This window comes from Dermochelys coriacea, chromosome 22, assembly GCF_009764565.3.
Source record: "Dermochelys coriacea isolate rDerCor1 chromosome 22, rDerCor1.pri.v4, whole genome shotgun sequence".
Lineage (NCBI taxonomy): Eukaryota > Metazoa > Chordata > Testudines > Dermochelyidae > Dermochelys > Dermochelys coriacea.
In genome coordinates this window covers 2,929,756-2,955,871 of record NC_050089.1, presented here as the reverse complement: position 1 = coordinate 2,955,871, position 26,116 = coordinate 2,929,756, and the positions used below count along the sequence as shown (strand labels likewise).

General features: G+C 46.6%; 1 protein-coding gene across 3 annotated transcripts; it reads left to right on the top strand.

Annotated features, from left to right (window-relative positions):
• The first annotated feature begins 999 nt into the window (after positions 1-999).
• Positions 1,000-26,116, top strand: STT3A (STT3 oligosaccharyltransferase complex catalytic subunit A). Of its 3 annotated transcripts, none has more exons than XM_038380629.2 (19): positions 1,000-1,139; positions 4,604-4,683; positions 5,162-5,287; positions 5,645-5,705; positions 6,791-6,912; positions 8,030-8,175; positions 9,649-9,739; positions 10,994-11,100; positions 13,531-13,695; positions 14,838-15,018; positions 16,053-16,208; positions 17,431-17,522; positions 18,555-18,710; positions 19,056-19,244; positions 21,437-21,553; positions 21,796-21,898; positions 23,162-23,350; positions 24,131-24,246; positions 25,855-26,116. In XM_038380629.2, the coding sequence occupies exons 3-19, from the start codon at positions 5,200-5,202 to the stop codon at positions 25,891-25,893; spliced, it is 2,118 nt and encodes a 705-aa protein (XP_038236557.1). In that variant the 5' UTR covers positions 1,000-1,139; positions 4,604-4,683; positions 5,162-5,199; the 3' UTR covers positions 25,894-26,116. The 3 variants fall into 3 exon arrangements, with proteins under 3 accessions (XP_038236557.1, XP_038236558.1, XP_038236559.1); XM_038380630.2 differs by lacking the exon at positions 1,000-1,139 and adding an exon at positions 1,294-1,375; XM_038380631.2 differs by lacking the exon at positions 1,000-1,139 and adding an exon at positions 2,600-2,719.

The window sequence follows — 26,116 nt, the reverse complement described above, 5'->3', positions numbered from 1 at the left end:
GCACTGCCTCCTCCCTGGCTGCTCATGTGCCTAGGAGCTGCAGGGAGCCGGTGGCCACTTCCCGGGAGCCGTGGTAACCGCTAACAGGACCCCGCCCCCCCAGCCCAGTCTCCTCCTGCGCCCCAAACCCCTCATCCCTGGCCCCACCCCAGAGCCTGCACCCCCACTCTCTTCCCCATCCCGGTGAAAATGAGTGAGGGTGGGGGGAGAGCGAGTGAGGAAGTGGGGGTGGAGCGACCCGGGGCAGGGCTGGAGTTTTCGCTTTTATGCGATCAGAAAGTTGGCAACCCTGGGGGAACGGGGGACCCTAGGGTCTGGGCCCCACCAAGCCGGACAGCCCGGGGGGGACCCGGACAGCCCGGGGGGGCGGGGAGCGAGCCGCGGGGGGGGACCCGGACAGCCCGGGGGGGCGGGGAGCGAGCCGGGGGAGGGGACCCGGACAGCCCGGGGGGGCGGGGAGCGAGCCGCGGGGGGGGACCCGGACAGCCCGGGGGGGCGGGGAGCGAGCCGCGGGTGGGGACCCGGACAGCCCGGGGGGGCGGGGAGCGAGCCGGGGGAGGGGACCCGGACAGCCCGGGGGGGCGGGGAGCGGGCCGGGGGAGGGGACCCGGACAGCCCGGGGGGGCGGGGAGCGGGCCGGGGGGGGAGTGAGCCTGGGGCTGACCCTGCCCATACCAGGGGCGCTCTGGTCGAGCGAACTGGATCACGTGGCTGGGGGGCGGAGCCGGGAAGTCGTCCTAAGGTACCGCCCCCCGACCGCCGCCACGAGCGGGCCCCACCTCGCCACCACCACTTCCGAATCCGGTCACGTGACACCCTGCCCACCGGCCCCTTCCGGGCGTCTACTCGCCTGGACCGACACGTCACTCCTCGCGCCTCAACCAAACCGCCCCGCTCTTCAGACCCCGCCCCCTCTCACTTTTCCACCGGTCGCAAATCAGTCCTAGAGCGCCAGTCCTGCCCACCTGCGCGCTGAGTGACAGGCGTGGTATCCAGTCAGCTCAGGCGTCGCGGGTCGCAGCCCCACGGCGCGATGAGGGACAGCGGTCTGTGCCAATGGGGGGTGTTCGGCGGGGCGGGGCGGCGGGTGCGCCGAGCGGATGGCTGGCTGAGGGAGCGGGGCGCAGAGCAGCGCCCAGGTGAGGGCCCGGGCCGGCCTGCGGGGCCTCCGCGGGGGCAGCGCCCGCGTTGGCGGGGGGGCAGCGCGGCCGGGGCCGGCTTGTTCTCGTTCCCTCCTGCGCCTCCCCCGCCGCCCCCTTGTTAGCTCTGCCCCCTCCCCCGCCGCTCTGCCCCTGCGGCTTGGGGGAGCCTCCTTGGCCGCCAGGCCTCTTCGCCGGCGGTGCTGCGGGACCCCTGGCCGGCGCGGAGCTCTTGGGTTTGTACAGCGCCTAGCACGAGGGGGGTCCCGGTCTCGGACTGGGGCGCCTGGGTGCTACCGCCACACTGTAATGAATGACGGCGGGGCCAGGGTGCCTGCGGCCGCGGGTGCGTGGGAGCCGCTGAGGGAGAGGCCAGGTGGGGCAGCGGGGCGTGGGGGCAGCTCTGAGCGCGCCCGGGCCTGGGGCCACGTCTCTTTCGTGGCAGCGAGTTCCATAGTCCAGGCCGGGGGTCTCCCACTTTTTCTTTTTCCCCTGCAGACCCCTGGAAGATCGCCGAGGGTCTCGGCGGACCACTTGATAGTCTTTCCAGAGGCTGGTGGGCCCGTTAGCTAACTGCTGTAAAGCCCTTTGGATAAAAGTGCTGGATGTGCCCTCTCTCCCCTGCCACGGCAGCCCCCGAGCTGGAGCTGGGAAGGAGGGGGAGGGTCTCTCCCTCTCTCCCCCGCCACGGCAGCCCCCGAGCTGGAGCTGGGAAGGAGGGGGAGGGTCTCTCCCTCTCTCCCCTGCCACGGCAGCCCCCGAGCTGGAGCTGGGAAGGAGGGGGAGGGTCTCTCCCTCTCTCCCCCGCCGCGGCAGCCCCCGAGCTGGAGCTGGGAAGGAGGGGGAGGGTCTCTCCCTCTCTCCCCCGCCGCGGCAGCCCCCGAGCTGGAGCTGGGAAGGAGGGGGAGGGTCTCTCCCTCTCTCCCCTGCCACGGTAGCCCCCGAGCTGGAGCTGGGAAGGAGGGGGAGGGTCTCTCCCTCTCTCCCCCGCCGCAGCAGCCCCCGAGCTGGAGCTGGGGGGAAGTCTCTCCCCAGCCACGGAGCTGAGGCTGGGAAGGAGGGCCATCTCTCCCCAGCAGCTGCAGCCCTGGAGCTGGGGAAAGTTGCCTCTTTGGCCACTGCAGCCCTGCACATCCCACGTTCCCCCCCCACCCCCTCTTCTCGCCCCACTGCCCCCCCCACCTACCCCCTATTCCCCCCCCCGGCCACCGCCTCACCTTACATGTGCGTCTTCTCCAGGGTCCAGGCACCTAATTAGTGGAGCTGCACCTGTGTGGCTCCACTAATTAGGTGGGTGGCCCTTCATTCTCTTGCGTGCGACCGCCCAGGTGTGCACCTTAGAGGGAACTATCCGCGGACCACCTGAATGGAGCTTGTGGACCGCTGGTGGTCCACGGCCTACGGTTTTAGAACTTTGGTCTAGAATCAGCTCTCATGAAATTTCTGTCCCTGCAGATTGACAGTTGCATAGCCTCGGTGGAAGGTAGCTGTTGTGAGAGGTCATGCTCGAGGTGGGGGTACCGAGGGTCAGTCCCAGGAAGGGCTATTGGGCTAGAGACTTTGAACTGGACTGTTCATTGGTGAGAAGTGCAGAGAATGGAGACCTGTGATGAGTGACACATGATGCTAAGCTGATGGGCTGCTGTATTTTGTACCAGCTGAAACTTTTTCAGGGCATGTGGCCTCTTTCCTCAATATGAGTTGCAATAATCAAACCCCAGAGGCCATGTATGACATTTATTATATTGATCACCACGAGGAGCTCTGTATCTGATAAGAGAAGTGCAATCACCTGGCCAGTCATAGATGGCCAGTCATAGATGGCATTTTTTTTTTTAACATCATGATCATTTGGGTATCCAGTGCCATGGAGGAATTTTGACTGCCCTGCCCTCACTAGTAGGGAGTGCTGTAGAGGAGCCAAATTCCTTGAAGGACTTTCCCTCATCCTACAAGCATCACCTTCATCTTGCCCGAGTTCAGCTTTAGGGAGCTGGTCTTCATCCAGGTGCTGATTTTGGCTGGACATTGAGAAAGCTAGGAGATAGTGCTGTGTATATTTAACATAAAGAAGATGCAAAGCTGGGTATCATCTGTGTTCTGCTGGCATTTCCATCTGTGTTAACTGTGTAGCTCTCCCAAAGGCATCAGAGAGCTGTTGAATGCTATGGGGCAGAAGATTGAGTCTTCAGGGACTGCAGAAGAGGGAACAGTTGCCTGTAATGACTCTCTGTTCAGTCTGAGAGGAAGAAGGGGATGTGATGTCTCGGTGGTATCCGTTCCACAGTTGTTCCATGGCCCTGAGCTCTACCCTTTTGCTTATTCCTCTTACTGAGGGCAGTTACGGTACAGGAATTGTAGGTTGCCCCATCTGGATGACAAAACCATGGCTGGACAATGTTCCTTAGAGCCAGCTTTGCCAGTTAGTAGAGTGACCTGTGAGGCAGACTGACTTACTGTGTGTGTCACCTTCTGGAATCCAGACAAGCTATAGGCAGCAACTCCAGCACCATATCCTTTGTTACCTTGAAGTTCCTGGGGCTGCTGCCAAGCTCAGAGCTAGATTATCTGTTATCTAGAAAGTCTCCAGAGCCAGTGCCAGATTCTCTTGCCCTAACGCTTCATGGGCATTTGCATTCTGTTACCTTTGAGTAGAATAATAATGGTCTTTCTGTGTCCTCCGAAATTGGGAAACTATTAAAAATGTAGCATCAGTGATTCGGTCTTGAATATTATTTTTGGGCAAGTTTATAACTTTTCTGATAGGTAAAGTAGATCTGGAAGTGTTTCTGCACGTATCTTTATTTTATTTACAAATCCCAGGATTGTCAAGTCTGGTCTCCCCTGGCTTAATTGAAAGGCTCATTGGGTGTCTCAGACATATGGATATGGAGCTTTCTTTGTCCTTGAAGGGTTAGGGAATCTAAATCAATAACAAAGAGAACTTATTTCCCAAATGTATTTGTTAAAGAGGTGAGGTGTCAACAAAATCAAAGAGTCTGATGTATTCTGAATTAAAATCCCTTCTCTTTTTAATCAGGTTTCACTTCCCTCTTGTCTGATATCGTAATCCTATTGGGTTTGTATTTATAGCGTCTTTGGGCTTGTCAGGATTAGAAAAGTTTCACTGGTTCAACCAAATTGATTTTAAATTGATTTAAACTGGTGCAATTTTACTATGCTATCCTGGTCCACAGTAGAAAAGTTCTGAATTTCTAGTGTAAACAAATTGGGAGTGGGGGGGAGATCCTTTCAGGCCCTCTTCATGTATCAAATGGGAGTAAAAAAGGGCACAAACTCTGTGTACTGTTTTGTTTGGGATTTTTTTGGCCTTTGCAGGTCACATTAAAAGTTGAAGGGAGGGTTTTAGTCCAGGGAATGCTTTCAAATTATTACTTTTTGAAGTATTACTTATTGCTAATTGCTTATAAAACTTGCATTTACATGGCACTTTACACACACAGAAACAGACACATCCTCTGCCCCAAAGAACTTGCAGTCTAAGGCAAGACAAACACAGACAAGACTGAGGACAGCTGATCAGGTGAGGGGGTTATTGGTGAAGAGGGATTGCTTGAAGAGCTGTGTTTCAAAGATGAATTTGAAGGGAAAAAGGCTATCTGGCAGGGAGGGTGTCCCAGCCTTAGGGGGAGTATAGTAGAAGAAGCTGAGAGCGAAAGGAAGTGAGGAATGGCAAAGTACGGGGAGGAGGGACTGAGATCAGAGATCTAAGTAGGGCTGAGATTAGTGAGAAGTTTGAATCTGATTCCATAAGAGTCAGAAAGCCAGTGAAAGTATCCAGAGGGGGTGACAGTCAGAATGACAGGAGGGGAGACTGCCTTTTGGGGCAGAAATGGAGAGTGTTGAGGCATGGGGGCGGTCCCATTCAAGGGAATATTGAGCTGTTAATTCCTTATTTAGAGAGCTTCTGAATAAGCATCCTAACAGGAATTGGAAATGCTGCTCTTGGGCTGCTGGCTGCCCTGCTCTTGGCTCATCCCTTCTGTCCTGTTCCCTTTCAGGTCTTCAGGTGTCATCCATCACAGCCTTTGATGTGAAAATGACCAAGTTAGGGTTTCTCCGCCTGTCCTATGAAAAACAGGACACGCTGCTCAAGCTTCTCATCCTGTCGATGGCTGCTGTGCTATGTAAGTGTGAGCCTTGATAATTTAACTATGAACATCCTCAAAAGGCAACTTCCAGAATTTTGCTAGCTCAGCTCCATGTTCTGCATTTCTTAGGGTAACGGAACTCAGCTATTTTTAAAATTGCTTTTAAAAAAACCCAACCTTTCCATTATTTTTAATACATTGAAAATAACATCTCTCCACCCCACCTCCCTCAAGGGGTCAGTTTGAGCCAGTCCTGTATATCAGGCCAAACGCACCTTCTCCGATGACCCCACCACTTTTCACAGGTTTTAAGCTTTCATCTAACAAAGACATTGAGCTAAATCAAGTTTCCCTTGCTGTGTGTTGATTCTCCCTTTTGCCTATGTATTGCAGCTTTCTCCACTAGACTCTTCTCTGTGTTAAGATTTGAAAGTGTCATCCATGAATTTGACCCGTAAGTATCCTTCTTGTGGGCTCCGGTCAGTCTTTTTCCTTGTGAGAATGCAGAAATAGTGCTGTGTTTGTCAGGGTCACATTACCCTTCTGCAGTGTCATGCACGAGGGTGCTGAGCAAATTGCTCTGCGTTAAAGATGGGGGATTGAAAACGTACCCTTCATCACAGGCCTTTAGATTCCCCTCCCCCAAAAGCTGGCACTCCCCTTTTGCCAGTGATTCTTGCTGGAGTGTGGAGCTGGCTTAGATGGAGTTAACTTGAACAGGTTCCCTGGTAGCTTTGGTATAAGTATGTTGCTGCCAGTGCGTGCCCTCTGGACCTGGTGAGGATGAATGCAGGACCCCCAAAAAGTAAAAGTACAATAAAGTACGCTTAGGTAGCAAAGGTCTGAGTGCCCTTTGCAGGTGTGAGCTCATATTGGGTTAATCTACTAGAATTTGGACCTTTGTGGTCACCTTTGAAACCAGTAGGAAGTAGCGCAGAGGTGGAGGCGGACAGAACACCTTCACTACAGAGGTTCAGGATGGTTTAGCGAAGCTGGAGTAAAGTAGTGAACAGTTTTGTGACATGCTTGCTGGGAGGATGGGGGGTCAAGTTGGCTCTGCAAGTGGTCTCTTCTGGCCCTGCTTTTACTGAGGCTGTCCCAGTAAAAACACAATGCAACTATCTTGCAAAATGTTAGACAGCCCAGATATGCAGAGATCTGAGCTGCATTCTTTCTCTCTTCAGAAAATATACTGCCAACTGTTGTAGCTTTGTATTCTGTCTCTTTAGACATAAACATCTACAGCTGGAGAGAGGTCCAGCTGATCACATTGCTACCTGCTAAAACTCAGACTGCATAGTGAAGAAATGGCCAGAGCTCCTTGTATTTAATACTTGGTGCATTTGCACATGAATCTCTTAAGGATTTTATTTCAAGACTGAACACTGCTCAGCACTTGGGCTGGCACTCGCGTGTCATAAATAGTGGCACTTCCTCGTGCATTGGTTAGTTAAAGGCTGAGATTGGAACCTGAGGAGCAGTAAGCAGCGTTTCCCGTGTCCACGCTGCAGACACACTCAACATCTCATGATATTGCAGGTATTTTAACTACCGCACCACCCGCTTCCTGGCAGAGGAGGGCTTCTATAAATTCCACAACTGGTTCGACGACAGAGCCTGGTACCCCTTGGGGAGGATCATTGGTGGAACCATTTATCCAGGTAAAGCCAGGGTGTTTCTTTTGCACTAAACCTCACTTTAAAGTACAAGAAGTTCAGATGGTGCAGATTCCAAGCCCTTATCTTGGTTCAAGAGACTTATCCCTTAATCTTGTCTCTTCTGTTCCCTAGCGCCGAGATTTTTGTGGCAGGGCAATCAACTTGATTTTTCTCTCTCCACTTTACATCAGTGTCATGAAACATTAGAATTGTTCTTATTAGTTGCGTGGCTGAAATGGTACCTAAGAAATAATTTTGGATAAACAAATTGACTAGTAATGTGGTAGCCCACTGGGCTAGCATCTGATTGTGGTAGTTCAGATGGTCCTTGCTGGGACTTAAGGATTATTCATCTAAGACAATGTGATTGGAGTGGCACATGGCTGTGTCTTTCCTCTCCTCCTCCCGCCCCTCCCCCCCGTTCGGGTTTTGGACAGTAGCTGGCTGGCTTGAACTATACTGTTGATTCTACTTGCACCATGGTACCTGATTAACAGAGAGGTGGAATTCTTGGAGTTCACACATGATCTGGGCATTCATAATTCTCATACAGCCCTGAGGTAACAGACTTCACTTAAATGTAGTCCAGTTTTGTCCTGCACAGTTGCACTTTGTTGCAGATTCTCCAAAGGTAGAACATAGTTCAAAGCTGCTGTCTGGTTTACTCAAGCCCAGCTGTGGGAGGAAGTCTGCACTTTATCCCATGTTCAGAGCCCAGTTAAGACAGATGCCAGATGTCTTTTAAAGGATCTGGAGTATTTTGATGGCTGTCCCTTTAAATCTGACCAGCATTCTCTTGGATCAGAGGCACTGGCCAGACATCCCTGTTTTATATAGTCTCCCCACCAAACCTCTAATTTAGGAAGGTTTGGGGGTCCCTGAGACCTTCAGATAATAGTGTTAAGGGCAATATAAGTACCTAGATAGTCATAATGTACGTAAGGAATTAGTGTAAATGCTTTAATCTGACCGTGTCCTCTAAATTCTCTTTACAGCAGCTAAATTATCCCTTTCTTAACTTAAAACAGCATCTCAGTTGCTTTCTGTGCTAAATGAAGTATAGCTCATGTATTGCTGGTGAATCAATGACCCCTTGCTAACAAGATTCTCTGTCACTCAGGTTTGATGATCACATCAGCAGCGATTTACCATGTTCTGCACTTCTTCCACATTACTATTGACATCCGAAATGTTTGTGTATTCCTGGCTCCCCTCTTCTCTTCCTTCACCACCATAGTAACTTATCACCTCACCAAAGAACTCAAGGTAAAGTGTAGATCTGTGCATAGCTTCTGAGTTTTGTAGCTTTCCATAGAGGGCATGAGATTTGCTGTCTGGTGTACCTGTATGACAGAGTAGAAGCACTGAGAATTGCGGGGGCGCGCGAGATTATGGTCCTTAATACTTCTGTTACTTTGTTGTCTATTGATTATTTGCTGTTTGAGAGCCAGATTCATCAGATAGTTCAGTTTGTTCATCTAGCCTTGAAAATCCCCCAAACTATTTGGGAGGTCGGTATATTCTTGACTGGGTTTTTTATTGACTCCTACCCAATGGGATGTTTTCCATGCTCTATTTCATTTTGCACTGACCTCTGAGTGCTTGGCCCTGACTAGCTTTGATGGGGAGGCCAGCAGGTTAGCAACCATGCTGGGGTCTTGCAGACTAGGAAAAAATAGCAGCTCTTCCCTTCTGTCAAGTTTAGGTCCTGTGTCTCACACATTGCTCTGGGAGTACTACAAATCCAACAATGCCTGGGGATTTGTAAATGGCAATAGTTGGCCTAGGATTCCAGCTTGAGTCCTGTTTCCTTGCTCCTTGTTATATTAAATATGGTAGGGAGAATGGGAGTAGGAGGGGTTGGGGCTTAAATGTATTGCCTCAGCTTGACCCAAAGGGGAAGCTCTGAGAGTTGATTCAGGATCTCTACTTGTTTGAGGCATCTGGGCCATGGTTTATTTTGTGCCCTTTAAAATTCTCTGCTGCCTGGAGATGCCTTTTGAATGACCTGCAAGACTTGTAATTGCACAGCAATGTGTGTCCAGAGCCACTGCCTTGTCATGTTCACCTGCACGAGCAATGCAGTTCGGTTCCAAGTGCCTGGGCTTTATTTTCCCACCAGAGCTGTTTTGCACAGTGATAGTGCAAAGTCATTCATGTTTGCTTAGTTCTGCCCGCTGGCTTTTAAAAAGATGTTTTGAGCTGGAGAGGGTGACCTTGGGCTACTGCCCAAAGATCCTTCTGCATTCAGTCTCATATGTTCGTGTTCCCCATGCCACCCAGCCCAACTGGGAGTTTCAGCCTTACCGTCAGCATTTTGTAGCCATAATGAACGTAGTTTCAGGATTCTGTTTAGATACAGCTCTGTGAGTTCCCTCTTGCTGCCAGCTTTCTGTCAGGGTGGTACATGCAGTAATCAGGTTTGACTCTCTGGTCTGTGTTTCAGTCTCTGTATTGATCCCCCTCTAGCAGACAAGAGCCCCTCTTATGGGCCCCAAAGGGGATCCTCCTCCAGCTCTCCTCAGCTGAAGGCAGGCTCTGATACAGGTCTCAGAGGGAGTGGGGTATGGCAAATCTTCTCTAGGGCCCCTGCGGCTGGGAGAATTGATTATTTTACCAAGTCACTAAGCAGGAACTCTGCCTTGGGTTAGTTTGCTTTTGCCAGCCATGCTTGTTTGTAAACCTCTCTTTAAAGACTGAAGTTGAATCTCTTTCCCTCTGACTGTATGTGGTTCCCAGGATGCAGGGGCAGGTCTCCTAGCCGCTGCCATGATTGCCGTGGTGCCTGGTTACATCTCTCGTTCTGTGGCTGGCTCCTATGACAATGAAGGTGAGATCAGTGGGACACCAAAATGGGGTTATGTAGAGACAGAAGGTAACCCCTAAAGAACCACTATGTGCTGAAAACTGACTATAAAAATAGCATTGTGTGATTCCTCCTGTATTCGCTCCTAGAGACACACAATCGGGTCATTCCTAATCAATAATGATCCACCAGACAATCTTCACTGCATTGAGATGTGGCTTTTCTCCTGCCCATCCAGCATGTTTTGCCTGTCCAGTTGAGGCAGCTGACCTCTCAGGGCAGAAAGCATCTTTTCTCTCTTGTACAGAAATGAGCATGCTAATCATACTCTAATAGGAATATCATCAGTTTCAAGTCACCAAGTGATTCTACTAGCTCCATAAACTCTACTACTCTTGCCCTGTTTCTTCTGCCCCTTACCTCACTGCCAGTAACAACAATTCTGCAACTGAGATGGAGACAAGTTTGCTCTTGATACCTAAAAGAGAACAGAATCCAGCTTGCTCTTCTGTAATTGTATTGGTACTGCTGGGGCTACCAAGAATCAATTTGTCAGTAAAGTTAGAAGATGTGACTTGGAGAGGCACCAGAAGCAAATGTGTAGAGTCAGAAGGAACCATGTTTACCTTTTTTAAACCTTTAACTGCACTTTAAATTGTAATTTAATCTACATTTACATTCACATATGGAGTAGATGTTTCTTCCAGGAGCCCAAGGCAACATAGACAGTGACATGTTAAGTTGTCCGTGTAACAGACAGTAATTTTGTAGGCCTCTACTCCTTGGGATAAGGATTTCTGGCATTTGCTCTGTGAAGGGTGCACACAGCTTGTAATATATTGAAATCTAGGTAGGCGCTGCCACTGCACATGTGGTTCCCAAACCAGTGCGGGGTTTTCAGGAGCTGGACAGCATGTGCTGTGCCCTAGTCCCATTGCTGAACTTTGAGGGAAGGACATTTTGACATAGGGCAGTAACTTTCATAGGAGATCACATTGCCAGTGATGCAATGGCTATTACTACTGTGAGGGAAATTGTCTCCTTGGACAACACGGTGGACCTAGGGTCAGGTTTACCAAGGTTTTTAGGTGCCTAAAGATGCAGATGTTCTCTAGTGAGATTTACAAAAGCGCCTAAGCAAGTTAGGTACCTAGTCCCCATTGAATTAAAGGGCTTGTCCTTTTTGCCACGGTGAAGTTGTCCTGAGCCCTTCAGGGCAGATATTTTGTTTGTGTCCATAGTTTTTCCAGGCTGATTTCTGTATGTTATTTTGCTCAGGTATTGCAATATTCTGTATGTTGCTAACTTACTACATGTGGATCAAAGCAGTGAAGACTGGCTCCATCTACTGGGCAGCCATGTGTGCCCTTGCCTACTTCTACATGGTAAGTGTCTGTTTCTGTTCATAATGTTTAGGAATCTCCAACAATCCTGTAACCACTTCAGCTGTGGGTGTTGACCAGAAATAACCAAAATACAGCCTGGGTGTCAAATGTGTCCTGCAGCTGTCTGTCTCTGTTTCAGCATTCAGTCTTCCATCCTGTGTTCCTTGGTGATTCCTATATGAAGGGTGTATCCTCCTGCGACACACCTGGGTATTGAAGTTGAGGGTGACTGCATTTTGTATCATTTTATGCCTGTTACATGTGTCTGCCTAGTTCCTACCAGGTTGCTAATGGGGCCAGTGGTTGGGAGCCCTTGGATTGACTCCCTGCTGGTTGAGCTTTATTATCCATTGACTCTTTTTATTATAGGGAGTGATGTTGCACAGTCCAGGTGTCAAAGGCCTTGTCCTCATTAGAAGAAAAGGGTTTTTTTTTAACACATTAGCTGATCAAAGTAAAGCCTAGGGTTTCCATATATAGACTGACATGTTAAAACTACAACTTGCCTTGCTTACATTAGGATTTTAACATGTGTTGGCCTTCATCTCTTTTCCTAGTGTAGACATGGTCAAAGCAAATAGTAAGCAGAGCTGCCTAGCATGCTGTCCTGGTGTCCCAGGACTCCAGAGCAGCCCAGCAGAGATGCTCTGTTAGCAACTCCAGTGTAAAGAGAATTTATCTGAGGCGGAAAAAAACTAGAATTTGATTTCAAAGCCAAAAGGACATGTTTCTCCCCCTCCTGTGGAACATTCATCCTGATATGTTGAAATGAAGTGAGGGGCAAAGCTTTCACTCCTCCTGTTTCCTGTGTAGTGGGTTTCATTTTGTCCAGTGATCTAAGCCTGCCTGGATCCTGTCATTAAGACCCAGTGGTCGCTGTATATTCTCAGATGCTATTTTCTGTTGCTTTTTTTTTTTATTTGGCTTTTTTGAGTGGAGCAAGTAGGGTCAATTCAGCTTTTATGAATACTGTATCAGATTAACTGTCAATGATTCCCAGTGTTACATGCCATATTGTTTGTGCATAGTAGTAGCATTGGCGAGTCTGGGTAAGCGTCGCATAAGACTATATTCATAATACAACAGATAATGCAAGATCTGAGATGAGCCATTCTGAAATTCTTCCATGTGGCTACAAAGATAATTCTCTTTCTTTGGGTGCATTTTCCTGTCAGGTCAGTGCTGGAGAGCTCATCTAAACAAGCAGAGAAAAGGCAGATTTTTAAAGAAGAATCACTTACTTAAAAGGAAAAGGAGTACTTGTGGCACCTTAGAGACTAACAAATTTATTAGAGCATAAGCTTTCGTGAGCTACAGCTCACTTCATCGGATGCATTTGGTGGAAAAAAAGAGTTTTTTTTTCCACCAAATGCATCCGATGAAGTGAGCTGTAGCTCACGAAAGCTTATGCTCTAATAAATTTGTTAGTCTCTAAGGTGCCACAAGTACTCCTTTTCTTTTTGCGAATACAGACTAACACGGCTGCTACTCTGAAACCTTACTTAAAAGGAAAGATATTTGGAATTGGAGTAGCACCATGACTTTTACACGTTCTCTTCCCTCTAGTGGGATGTACTAAATGTACAAACAACAGTAACATTTGCCCAAGCCTGCTGAAACAGTAAACTAAGTGTTAGAAAAGCCAAAGAGGGACGTTAACTCTGCATTGTTTGAAGCCATCACAAGAAGGCTGCTATATATGGACAGTGTTAATTCTGAAGAACGTTTTGAATTGGTAATTGTTTAAAAACGACTGGAGTGTGATCAAGAGTATGTGGCATTGGCTCCTGTGAGAAATTCCAGTTTTCACATGGGTTTTGATGGGAATTTGTTTCCTTTTAAAGGGAATTTTGAAAGTATTAGTTTGCTTAAGAATCAGACCATTCCTGAGTGAAAATGGTCCTGTTTTTTGAGCAAAAGCCCATGATACTTTGTGGGTATCTTGTAAGATTGGACCAGTTATCCTGTGTGGCCTACATGGCAGATGAGGGTAGCTATTGTCTGTCTTACACAACCTATGAGCATACCACGCATTTCTGTGAAGTTGGCAAGCGTGGTCCTGTGTTGGATAGAGTTTGGATGCTCTGTAGTGAAAGATGCACAGCTCAGCTTAGCTTGTCTTCCTTAATATATTTTACTTAAATATTGATGGTATTTGATCTGCTGCATGTTTGTTGCTTCCCTGGCATATTCACTGAGTGCGCAGTCTTTCGTCCACTCTGCAGTTACTCTCCCAGTCGCGTTAGCCATGATTTGTATAAAAGGGAGGATGGCTTTTCAGCATTGTAGTATTCTGGGCCATTGTAGTATTCTGTTTCCCTGTCAAAAGGAGTAAGGGAATGGGAGATGGCCTGTAGAATATTAACCTCTTTTCCATCCCCACAGTGCAACTCATTCTGAGCATAGAATTTTTTTTCTCTTCTTACCCAGGTCTCCTCGTGGGGTGGCTACGTGTTTCTGATTAACCTGATCCCTCTGCATGTCCTTGTGCTGATGCTGACAGGACGCTTCTCCCACAGGATCTATGTAGCCTACTGCACCGTGTACTGCTTAGGAACCATCTTGTCTATGCAGATTTCCTTTGTTGGCTTCCAGGTAAGGGAATTAAATGAAGCAATGAGATGGAGTATGGTCTAGCGGTTAGAGCAGGGGAACTGTAGGTTGATGTTCCTGGCTCTGCCACTAACTTACTGTGTGACCTTAGGAGAGATGCTTCACCTCTCTGTCCCTCAGTTCATATGTAACAGAAGGATGATATGACTGAATTTTGTCTCAGAAGTGTGCAGGGCTTCATGAACTTCGGTAAAGCTCTTTGCACCATTCCTCAGAGAGGAACCAGCTGTAGACTGTTACCGTGCTAGCAAATATCCTGACCTGCTGTGTTCTGGATATTTTAAGTTATTATAAAATCCATTATTATAAAATAGCTGTAAGTTCCAAATCACTTGGGTTTGCCTGTTCTTAAAACCACTTGGTCTTCATGGACTTACTCAATGCCATTGTGATTAAGGTCATTGTTTCTTATTATGGCTTTTCTAGTTCCAGTGCTAATTATGGAAGGCCGGGTTGTCCAGTGGGGGATGGGTTCTACTTCCAGCTTTGCCATACTGACTTTCTGGGGCCTTGGGCAAGTCACTTAACCTCGCTGTGCCTCTGTTTTCAGCTCTGTGAAATGGGGAGAAAGCTGCTTTACAGCCTTTGTCAAATGTTACATGTTTACAACTTAGCCTGGGCATGGTTGTAAGGCTGGGTGACTTCTACAGCAGTAGGCTGGTACTAGATTATTCACTGCGTCTTTGTTGTTACCTTTTATTAAAATACCCGTTTTCTCATAAACAAATGAACCAGCTGAAACTGCTCGAGCCGCAGTTACGTTGTCTTTTTGGGCTCTTGCTTAAATACTCAGGAGACTTAATCTGAACCGCTGCCATATGCTAAATGTTACAATATCAGTTCAGGTCAGCATCTTTGTTTTAATAAGTTCTCAGGAATAGAGTATGTGTGTAAAGGGATTGGTATGATCAGGGCTCTCATTGTGGCTCCTGGATTTAATTTTCTTTCTGGCTTCCTAAGAGCTTTAATTTGTGTGAGAAAGTGACTCCTCCTAGCTGAGTGGTGTACTCTCTGCAGAGAGGGGAAGGCTTCATGTGACTCGGTGAGAATGCTGCTGGAAAGCATGTTGAAATATCTGTGCTGTCGTTCTCCTTCGCATCTGATCCTGCTCTTTCTCCTCACAGCCTGTCCTGTCATCTGAGCACATGGCTGCCTTGGGGGTCTTTGGCCTGTGTCAGATCCATGCCTTTGTGGATTACCTGCGCAGCAAGCTGAATCCCCAGCAATTTGAAATTCTCTTCAGAAGTGTGATCTCACTGGTTGGATTTGTTCTTCTCACGATAGGAGCTGTGCTGATGCTGACAGGTAGATTGAGATATGTGACAAAAGCTGTGCTCGTGTTCTTGATGGAACACATGAATTTTCTGCTTCACTTTCCTGCTATTGCTTTGAAAAGTGGCCTAATGGTTAATTTTAATTCATTCCTTCAATGAAACATGAAAGAACCCTTATCTTGGCTGAGAAATTGTACTAGCTTTTGTACCAAAATCTGCATGCAAAGTGTAGCTCTACTCTGATAAGTAGAAATAGCTCCTTCTTTCTCAAACCTAATCCCGTGTGTATGTTCAGAGTCATAATCTTCTTATGTTATTCACTAAAAGCATGTTTTTAATATTTTTGTTAGCCCAACAGAGCCAGCACAACTCTGGGAGCTGGAGCTGGGGTATATTCTGGTTCATGCTTCATCTTCAGAACAGTTAACTAATCTCCAGCAGTAGAATCTGTATGGTTGGTGATAGAAGAGTCAGAAAGGACTCTAAGATCACATACTGAGTTTGCTGAGTTAGAGGTTACACAACTGCTGCTTGACTTGGAATCTGACAGATTTGACCTGGAGTCAAGGAGAGACTATTACAAATGACACTGTGGAGCTCCATGCTGAGAGTACCTTTCAGAGGAGAGCTGCATTTTACAGCTATTTGAAAACCTAGTAATTCTGAGGAGTAATAAATTCAGTATATTAATAAAAAGAAAAGGAGTACTTGTGGCATCTTAGAGACTAACAAATTTATTAGAGCATAAGCTTTCGTGAGCTACAGCTCACTTCATCGGATGCATTTGGTGGAAAAAACAGAGGGGAGATTGATATCAATCTCACGAAAGCTTATGCTCTAATAAATTTGTTAGTCTCTAAGGTGCCACAAGTACTCCTTTTCTTTTTGCGAATACAGACTAACACGGCTGCTACTCTGAAACCAGTATATTAATAGTGTTGCATGTGATCAATATTTGTGAGATACAGTTACAGCTCTACATATTCATCCTCTGTAGAAGAACTTTCTGGTATAAACTGACCTGTGATCCAGTACATAAATGTGGATTTCTCTCCTCTCTGCCAGGGAAAATCTCTCCTTGGACTGGCCGTTTCTACTCTCTGCTGGATCCTTCCTATGCAAAGAATAACATTCCCATCATTGCTTCAGTCTCTGAGCACCAGCCCACCACTTGGTCCTCCTATTACTTTGACCTGCAGCTTCTTGTTTTCATGTTCCCAGGTGAGTTCAGTGCACTTGTTTATGGAATAGTGCTCAAACCAATCAGATTCCGATGAAGAAAAAAATTGCTGCAGAAATTCTAATGACAGGCCCCTGCCCACACCAATTGGGCAAATGCCCTAGAGTGGAGGAGCTTTATATCAAAAGCCAAAAACCTTGTCCTACAGAAGATCAGTGGAAAATTGCATTGCAATGTACACCTGGTTAGGCCTACATTTTAGGGCCATTTAAAAGCTTCAGCTAGTGCACCATGGAGCTGCCCCTGGCTTAGCATTGTCAGCCATGTGTTTCATACCACATCCACTCTGAAACCTGCACTTTTACTTCTGGATGCATTACAGAGTGTTGACCTTATGGCATGGCCTGTGTGGCTTGGGTCCCAACAGCCATGAAAGAGCATTATCTAGCAGAGAGAACACTGGAATGGGAGTTAGGACTTCTGGGTTCTGTTGCTTTCTCTGCTACAGTGTGATCCTGAGCAAGTCATTCCATTCTCTGTAAAATGGGATGATAATGCTTAAACTTCCTTGTAAAATACTTTCAGATCTATGGATGGAAAGCTATAAACACAATAGGTGCTGGATATTACCACTGGAGAGACAGCCTATCCTTACCATGAACTGTTGTCACTGCTGAGGTTACCCCATGGCCTTTTGCTGTCAGTCTCTAGACCTGAGCATTTGGGGTTAATTGGTGCTAATATTTTGAATTACACCCAGATATGAATAAGAAGCCAGTGCAGTCTGCAGAGCATTGGTTAGTGAGGATACTACAGCCTTCTATGCTTCGTACACAAAAACCCACTAAATCAGCTGAATTGTTCGTTGCTGTGCCAATAAAATGTCCTGCTCATTGTCTTAATGCTGTAGCACACCACATACTCATGGGTCTCCTTGTTATGCACAGTAAGCCCAGCATTTGCTCCATCTTCTAACCCTCAACCCCATGTTGACAGATTAATTCATTACAAGACAGCCTTACAATACCTGACCAGCACTGCCCCATCCTTGGTGTTAATGCATTGTAGCCTTGCATTCCCGTTGGACAGCCTAGTGCTGCATGTAACTGATTTCATTGTTGGCAACAGGTGATGCATTCTAAAATCAGGTGATTCATAACATTCTGTTTTGGTCCTGCACTTGTTTAATGTAATGCATTTTAACTCTTGGCCTGAAAGGAAATTGCCAAGCTGGCTGCTGACCTGTCTCTCCCTCTCTTACAGTTGGTCTGTATTACTGTTTCAGTAATCTGTCGGATGCCCGCATTTTTATCATCATGTATGGCGTAACCAGCATGTATTTCTCTGCAGTTATGGTGAGAGCTGCCGCGTGCTGAGGATTGAATGTGCGAAGTCTCGGGATTGACCATCCTGGGGATGGAAAAATGGGTAGAAAGAGGAAATGGGTAAAGTGGAGAACTAGGATGGCTCCTAATCAGTCTGCTACTGACTCACTAGTGGCCTTAGAGTAATTTCTCCTCCCTGTGTCTGAACTTCTTCAGTTGTCAAACAGGGCTAATGTTACCCACAGAGTTGGTTGAAACAGTCATGACATTTTTCTGTTTTTCAATCACACATAGTTGTGAGGTTTTGTTAGGGAATGCACCCTTGCAAGATTTTTGAAGCAGCAATGAAATATCATTAGTCTTTCTATTGCCATCGCTGTGGGTGAGTAGATTTTTGGGAAGGGTTAGTGAATGTTCTTTCTAGTTTTTCACAGCTGAGTTGTAAAGCCCATTGAGCTCCTAGGTGGTAGGCTCTGGGTTTCATTATTAAAGCTGAGTGGCTGATGGTGAGCTAGTAGTTCAGGATTTTGGTTTAGCACATTGTGCCCCAGGTGACAGTTGACCTCTGTGCATGGAAGCATCCGTTAATTCTCGGTTACAGTACAACAGTATTATGGGTTCTAGAAGTGATGTTAAATTAAGATGCCTCCTGCACATGGCTGGTGGGCATCCCTGAGAAATTCAAAGACCCCATGGCACTATGCATGTCGCCTTGCATTCCCCTTGGACAGCCTAATGTTGCATGTAACTGATTTCATTGTTGGCATTAGGTGATGCATTCTAAAATCAGGTGATTCATAACATTCTGCTTTGGTGTTGCACTTTGGTCCTGAACACCAGTGTGTTCAATATGATGATGGTCCACTGGAAAACAGTCTTATGTCCCAGGCTGGGATGGTTATTGCGAGGTACAGAATGGCTGTTTGCCTGTACAGTCACTGCATCGGTGGGGAGGAGTTATATGCACCCACTGTCTGTATTTCATTTCTGTGCTCGTTGTTCATTTTGCAAGGAGCTCATCATTCTGTGGCCAGGTACTAAATGTCCTGTTGTCTTCAATAGGTGCGTCTCATGCTGGTTCTGGCTCCAGTTATGTGCATTCTATCTGGCATTGGGGTTTCTCAGGTGCTCTCCACTTACATGAAGAACCTGGATATTAGCCGACCAGACAAGAAAACCAAAAAGCAACAGGACTCTACCTACCCTATTAAAAACGAAGTGGGTTTTCATGCATGATTATAATCCAGGTTTCAAGGGGAAGCCATGTGGGGACTGATCTGGGGGAAGTGCCCCAAATCTCTATGGGGGAATGTAATTAAAGGAGGTGGGGGAAGGAGATTGCGGGGTGGGGGGGAAGTGATATGGGGATGTTCTCTAGCTCTCTTTTTGAGTAGCTCAGAGTGGATCAGTGGGAGAGTCTCTTTTCTAAGCACAGAGTAGACCAATTGGCGGTTGCGATCCCTGCACTTTGGTTGAGCACAGCTCTGTGATATGAGGTTGAGCTCTCTTTCAAAATGAGTGAACCCTCTGACATGCTTTTGATACTGTCTGTTGCTTCCCTAGGTTGCCAGTGGCATGATCCTGGTCATGGCTTTCTTCTTGATCACCTACACTTTTCATTCGACTTGGGTAACCAGTGAGGCCTACTCCTCCCCCTCCATAGTGCTATCTGCTCGTGGGGGGGATGGCAGTAGGATCATCTTTGATGACTTCAGAGAGGCGTATTACTGGCTGCGTCACAACACGCCAGAGGTAAACTGCCACAGGGCCTCTGCACAAACAAAGTGATCCTAGGGCTTGGTTTCAGGAGGAGCAGGGAGACTTGAATCCTGACCGCTTACAGGGCTATTGCACCTTCTGTCGCTGGGGAGACAATGGCAACAATTTGGGCTCAAATTCCAGAATATTTGGCTAAATTAGATTTATTCCTAGTAAGAAGAGGAGGCACTGATCAGGTTTTTTATTTAAATTTGCTAAATCAAAACTGCAAACAGAATTAAATCTGTTTCTGACAAGCAGGGTTTTATGTTTATTTTCTCTACTGCTGTACCTGTCCATGGTGCACAACTGGGAGTCTGGACTCCTGGGTTCTAATTCCCCAGTGGGAGGTCACTTACCCAATATGTGGCTCAACTATTCCATCTGTAAAATGGAGATAATAATTGCATAGCTCCCTTCCAGGAGAGTGAAGAGGCCTAACTAATTAATTACCGTTTGAAAAGGGCTCTGATAGCCTGGTATGAAAGGCCCTACATGAGTGAATATTATTACACTGAGTAAGCATGGGGTTACATTTTTAACCCATCCCTAGATCCCAAGTTTCCTGGCAGGGGCCACAAGGCCCTATTTGCAAGATATTAATATTCAGCATGATGGCATCACACACTAATGGAAAACTGGAAATGTAAGTTAGCTGCTTTCAGAGTGTGTCTGTACAGGAAGGGCCCTGGTAAATTGCCCTCCATCATTTGCAGAATGACTTGCTTTTACACTGTTAATTTATTGGGGAAGTGAAGGTTGCCATACTGTCTGTTGCACATCAGCTGGTTTGTTTTCTATAGAGCTGCATGTGGCACATGGATCTACTGTTCACAAGTTCTGGGCTGCTGGCCTAGACTTGTGGGAAGCAAACAGCTTTGACACATTTGTTTCATTTGTAGGAGGTTATGAAAGTGTAGGTCAGTTGTTGTTAGTTGCTCTAACTTTACCATTATATCCCTTTGGACTGGCACTGGGGAGTACAGCTCACCTCTGCAGAGGGATTGCCTATGAGGATGAACCTCAGAGTTCCGAACATGTCGGGAATGGAGGTTTTTCGTAACTCTGAAATGTTTGTAACTCTGAACAAAACATTATGGTGGTTCTTTCAAAAGTTGACGACAGAGCATTGACTTAATGCAGCTTTGAAACTTCTACTGTTCAGAAGAAAAATGCTGCATTTAACCATCCTAATGTAAATGAAACAAGCACAGAAACCGTTTCCTTACCTTGTCAACTCTTTTTTTTTAAACTTTCCCTTTATATTTTTAGTAGTTTAACACAGTACTGTACTATATTTGCTTCCCCCCCTATGAACTATGAAATTTAGTACATTTCATAGCCATGAAAATCAAGCGTTTTAGAAGGTTGCAGTATAAGGCAGCTTGATCCTGCCTATGTAGACTAGAACAAACTGCATCACAACTCCACATTCTAGCATTATAGTCTGGGTCGGTGCACAACTGTAACACAATCTAAAGTGGTTGTAATACACCTTGGTTTAGTCTGTGAGCAAGAATGCTGTCCACTGATATGGTCAGTTTGGCTGTGTAGATAGGTCTTTGGCCTCAGATTTCAGACTCAAAGAAAGGGATAAAATGGCGAGATGAGGGTTCCTCTGGATACAGCCTGAGCTAGAGGTGATCTGTATGTTGAAATGGTTGCGGGGAATATTGGCAGGCACAGCATCTTTGAGCCCCTTCTCCATTTTAACAAAGCCTTTCTTGGCAGCTTTCAAGGAATTCCCTGTTGCAGTCTTGCCCTCTGTGTATTTTGTAGCTGGGAAATGAGATCGCAGGTAGTTCTTTTTCCAAACGTCTTTATTTGCAGAGATGGCCCAGTTTGCTGCAGAGCTAGGCCATTTGAGCAAGCTTTTAATGCTCTCGCCCCTCCCCCCCCCTTTCCTGCTTTGTCTCTGAACCTTTGGCATACGTGGCTCTATGGCTGCCCAACTTTTTTCTATCACAAACTAGTTCAACTTCAATGAACTGTAGTGTCCTATAATAATGCTTATTCCTAAGCAGCCCTAGAGCCAAAGGACTTTGGGAACCTGATGCAAATGTTTAAGCTTCTCAGGGCAGGTCACTCAGGCCTGCAACCTAAGTGTGTTGTAGTGGGAATAGGACAGCGCCCTTTCTGAATTTTGAAAGCAGGTGACTAATTGGTTCTTTTGTATTTGAATTCAGGATGCAAAGGTCATGTCCTGGTGGGACTATGGGTATCAGATAACAGCCATGGCGAATCGGACGATTCTTGTAGACAACAACACCTGGAATAACACACACATCTCCCGAGTTGGTCAGGTAGGTGCAGTGACTCCTTGAACGCAGGACCTCTCTTCTTAGTGTACCAGAAAAACCTCCCATGGATGAAGATGAATTCTTCTTGGGTCCTGCACTGAATGGAGGTTCTAGCTCTCATTTAAGTGACCCATGCTCTTATTTAATGATGGAGACAATTCCATGATGCAGCTTGTACTGCCGTGTGATGAGGTTACTGTGGATTTCATGGCTATGGCTTGACTCTGGCTTTGTTTTTCTCCAAGGCAATGGCATCCACCGAAGAGAAGGCCTATGAGATTATGAGGGAGCTGGATGTCAGTTATGTGCTGGTAATATTTGGAGGCCTCACTGGATATTCCTCAGATGGTAACATATGTCACTCTAAAACCCTTTTCTTACAGCTCTGCGGTGCAAACTCCTGCATGCTAACTCATCCCTCTAGCCCAATTGCCCACGCTCCCTTCTTGCATGAATAACCCTTATTTCTGTGCTGTGATGCTTCCATCTCCTGCCTGCACAATGCACAGTAGCAGGTTGTGCATTCGGCTGCTGCTGCAACATGTGACCACTGAAGAGCTGGCTGGAGCTACGGCACAAGCAGCAGGGGAAGCAGAGACCTAGCCCATGGTTACTCTTAAATTGGGAGGGTTTGTTGTTGGTTTTTTTTTTTAATCTAATGTAAATTAATCCCAACACACAGACTAGAATGGACAGGTAGGCTGAAGGTTCTGCTAGGCTTCTGGGATGGATAATCGGTGTAGGGATGAGCAGGTGCATGGCAAGGCCAGAATGATTCATGCAGCTGCTCCATCTTGCTGGTGAATGCCTGGATTTGTTTGTACAATACTGTGTGATCAAAGGGTGTCTAGAGGGCTTGCTAATCGAATTGGATGGTATCTTCTGAGTCTTCAGGCTGGGTATTAGAGAAACACAAGAACAATCCTGCAATTCAATTGTAGGTACCCTCTGGAACTTACAATAGCATGTCATGCAGTAATTTTGCAAAGTATTTAAGTTACTGTGAGACTTATTACCGAGTTAGTGATTAAGTGCCTCATGATTACTGATGTTTGAGGGAAGGATGCAGTTTGGGTAGCACGTGGAGCATATGTTCTGTGTTCCTGGGCAAAGTCACTGCCTTCATTTCACTATCAGTAAACTGGAGATAATTCCCTACCTCCCGGTGGGTATTGAGGTTTAATGAATTCATGTTTCCACTTGAGAAGAACTTAGATGGCACCTTTTACCTATTTGCTCACTGAGCTCCTAGCTTGTACGATTAGAGGAAATTACAGAGTTCAAAGCAGCATCATCTGCCTTGTTTTTTCAGTCAGATCCACTTACACAGTTTCAGCCTGAAGTGAGGCTCTCCAGGAGGTCCAGCTACCACTGACATTTCTGAATATAGGGACTGAGGGCACCTGCCATTCAGCCTTGTGCCTGCAGATGGGCAGTTGTCTCAATAACCACATGCCCTGTGTGTGGTTCTTCAGGTGGGTCACCTAACTGGTGGAGGCCTGAAGTCTGAAAGGTGACCCTGCTGAGTGCCATTCTTAGCTGCTAAGTCTGCTTGCTTGAAGTACATGTGATGCATAAAACACTTTGACCTCTCTTTCCTACCTCCTTTAGATATAAACAAGTTTCTGTGGATGGTGCGAATTGGTGGAAGCACAGACACCGGGAAGCACATAAAGGAACATGATTACTACACGCCGACAGGAGAGTTCCGTGTGGATGGGGAAGGTTCCCCTGTGTTGCTCAACTGCCTTATGTACAAGATGTGCTACTACCGCTTCGGGCAGGTCTACACAGAAGCCAGTATGTAGTAATGGTCCTTCTGTTGGTATTGCAGAAGATTATCAGGAATACTGTCTAGGGATTAGAGCAGGGAACATGAGTACCCAGATCCTGAGGTTCTGTTCCCAACTCTGATGCTAACTTGCTGTGTGAACTTGAGCAAGTCCCTTCCTTTTTCTGTCTCTACTCTGTAAATGGAGAGGATGTTGCCCTACATCCTGGGGGTGAGGAAGGAGGGCTTCTATTGGCAGGACTGTCATTCCAGCACCGCACACCAGTGCAGAGTTTTGTTTTGGAATATAAAATGCATTGCCAGGCTCTGGGCTTTCTTTGAAGGCATTGGCAGCTCTGAGCCTGCTGTGCTGATGTTGGCGCATGACTGCCTTTCATGAGAACATCTTGATACCTGACACCCAAAAGTTAAGGATGCATTTGGAAAGGAATGCAGCTGAAAGGAATGCAAAAAATAACACCTCTCGCTTGCCTTGTTTCCCTGCTCTGGCTTGCCCCGAGGAGGCTTGTACTGCAGCTCTTCAGAACATAAAGAGATGAAAATCCGACTTTATATAGGGGGCACAGACTGTGTTAGAACTCACAGGAGGGTGTACGTTCAGAATTGAGTCATCTGGGGAAAGAGAAGAGCCTGGCCAGCTCCATGTTTTGAATGCATTGTCTGTCCACTGGGTTTTGAGAGGCCTTGGGAAAGGGTTTTCATTTGGGTGGGAAGGACCTGTATTATTTCTGCCAGAAATGTGGACTCTGAGCTGTTAGTCATTTTTCCCCCACTCCCATTCTTTCTAGAGCGCCCCCCAGGTTATGACAGAGTGAGAAACGCTGAGATTGGAAACAAAGACTTTGAACTCGATGTGCTGGAGGAGGCATATACCACAGAGCACTGGCTAGTTCGAATATACAAAGTAAGCAGGCAGTGGGTGCTGTCGTCTCTCTACAGAGGAGCGGGGGGAAATTGTGAACAGTCTGGGTATCTGGGGTTTGCCTGTGCTGGGATATGACCCTGTCTGACAGCCTTTTTGGAAGTAAGACTTTTGGGAATTTTTTTCTTTTAAACAAAGGATGGAGTCCAGCTTTCTTGGTGAGTTTAGGCTACTGATATGGGCTACAAATCCTGGGAAGCTGCCAGGAATGCCGTAATAAGTGGACTGCTAAATTTAGAAAGGAGTCAAGCTTTAAACCAGGTCTGATGTTGCCTTTCCTTCAGGGCTCTTTGTTTCTTTAGTTGGCATTTTCTATATTGTTGTACCGGAAATGTCCCATTTTGATTAGGATTCTTGAACGTTCCTTGCATGCCCAAACAAGTGTCAGAGTATTTGACAAGTGTATTTTGTCAGCTGTGCTGCAGGGGAATTGGGAAGGGTAGGCCACCAGATGGCTGTGAAGGTGATGCTCCATAGATTAGATCACAGATCTTATTTCTGCTATACTAAAGTAAACAAGTAATGAATGCAGACAGTGGAACAGGTCTTCAGTTCCCCTGTACTGGTGCCATTTGTTTGGTCTTTATATGTGATCACATCATACCTTCTCTGAAACAGCAAATACCATTTCTGCCCTTTCCATTAAATACTCAAAGGCAGCCTGGGTCCAGTGAGCATGGCACAAGACTAGGAGTAAGTAGAAATAGGTTTTAGTCCCACTTCTGCCACAGATTTGCTCTGTGACCTTGGACAAGTCTGTTCACCTCTCTGCATCTATTTCTCCATCTGTAAAATGGGGTTGATGATGATAGTAAGTCCATCAGTGGCTATCGGTGGCAAGATGGTCAGGGATGCAGCTCCATGCTCTGGGTGTCCCTAAATCTCCAGCTACCAGGAAATGGGACTGGACAACAGGGGAGGAGATCACTCTGAAGCATTTGGCACCGGCCACTGGCAGAAGACTGGATACTGGGCTAGATGGACCATTGGTCTGATCTGGAGTGTCTTTCTTAGGTTCTTATCTTAGTTACCAAGTGCTGTCAAAATCCATATATGGCTCCCATCACCATGGTACCTAAGCGCTATAGAAGTACAAAGCGGTATTCTGTTACTGTGTTTGAAAGTGGATTATATCTGGATAGTAATGTGCAGCCAGCAGTCTAAAGAATTTGGGCTGAACATTTTATTAAACTTGAAACACTGAAATTTAAAATTATCCTGTGGCTACTTCAGCTAGGACTTGGAATCGATGGAGCTTGTGTGTGGAATATAACGTTACAGACGAGTGAAATGATCCTAGATGTTTCTCCCCTCACTTAGTTGGATAGTTTGTGAAAAGGTAGGGAAACGGTATACGTGAAATGACTTGCCCTTTTGGTGTTTAGAAGTGCATGAGCTACAGACTGCAAAGTACTTATGAACAGGAGTAAAAAGAATGCAACTTTGAATGTTGAGTTGCCAATACAAAGTGGACAAATCAGTACTAATTTATGATTTCCCCTAAACATGTGCTGGGGTCAATATGCAGTAGAGTAGTTCCCTGTGTTAATGGAAGTATGGAAAGCTGCAAAGATTATTTGTGTCTTGCAGGTAAAGGACTTGGATAATCGTGGATTGTCAAGAACATAAATTTGCCTTCAGCTTTAACGCAAACTGCACTGACCGAGCCTTTGCCTGTGAAGCAGAATTTTTTTATACAGTTTGTAAGTGCAGAAAGGAGTTGGATTTAACTGCCCGTGAAGTCCCATCCTCATGCGTTCTGTCTGTATTCGATGGAATGATTTTTTTATAAATATGAACCGGTTACCAAATCAAAAATAATGGCTTTACGGTGCGTTGATTAAAGGGGGAA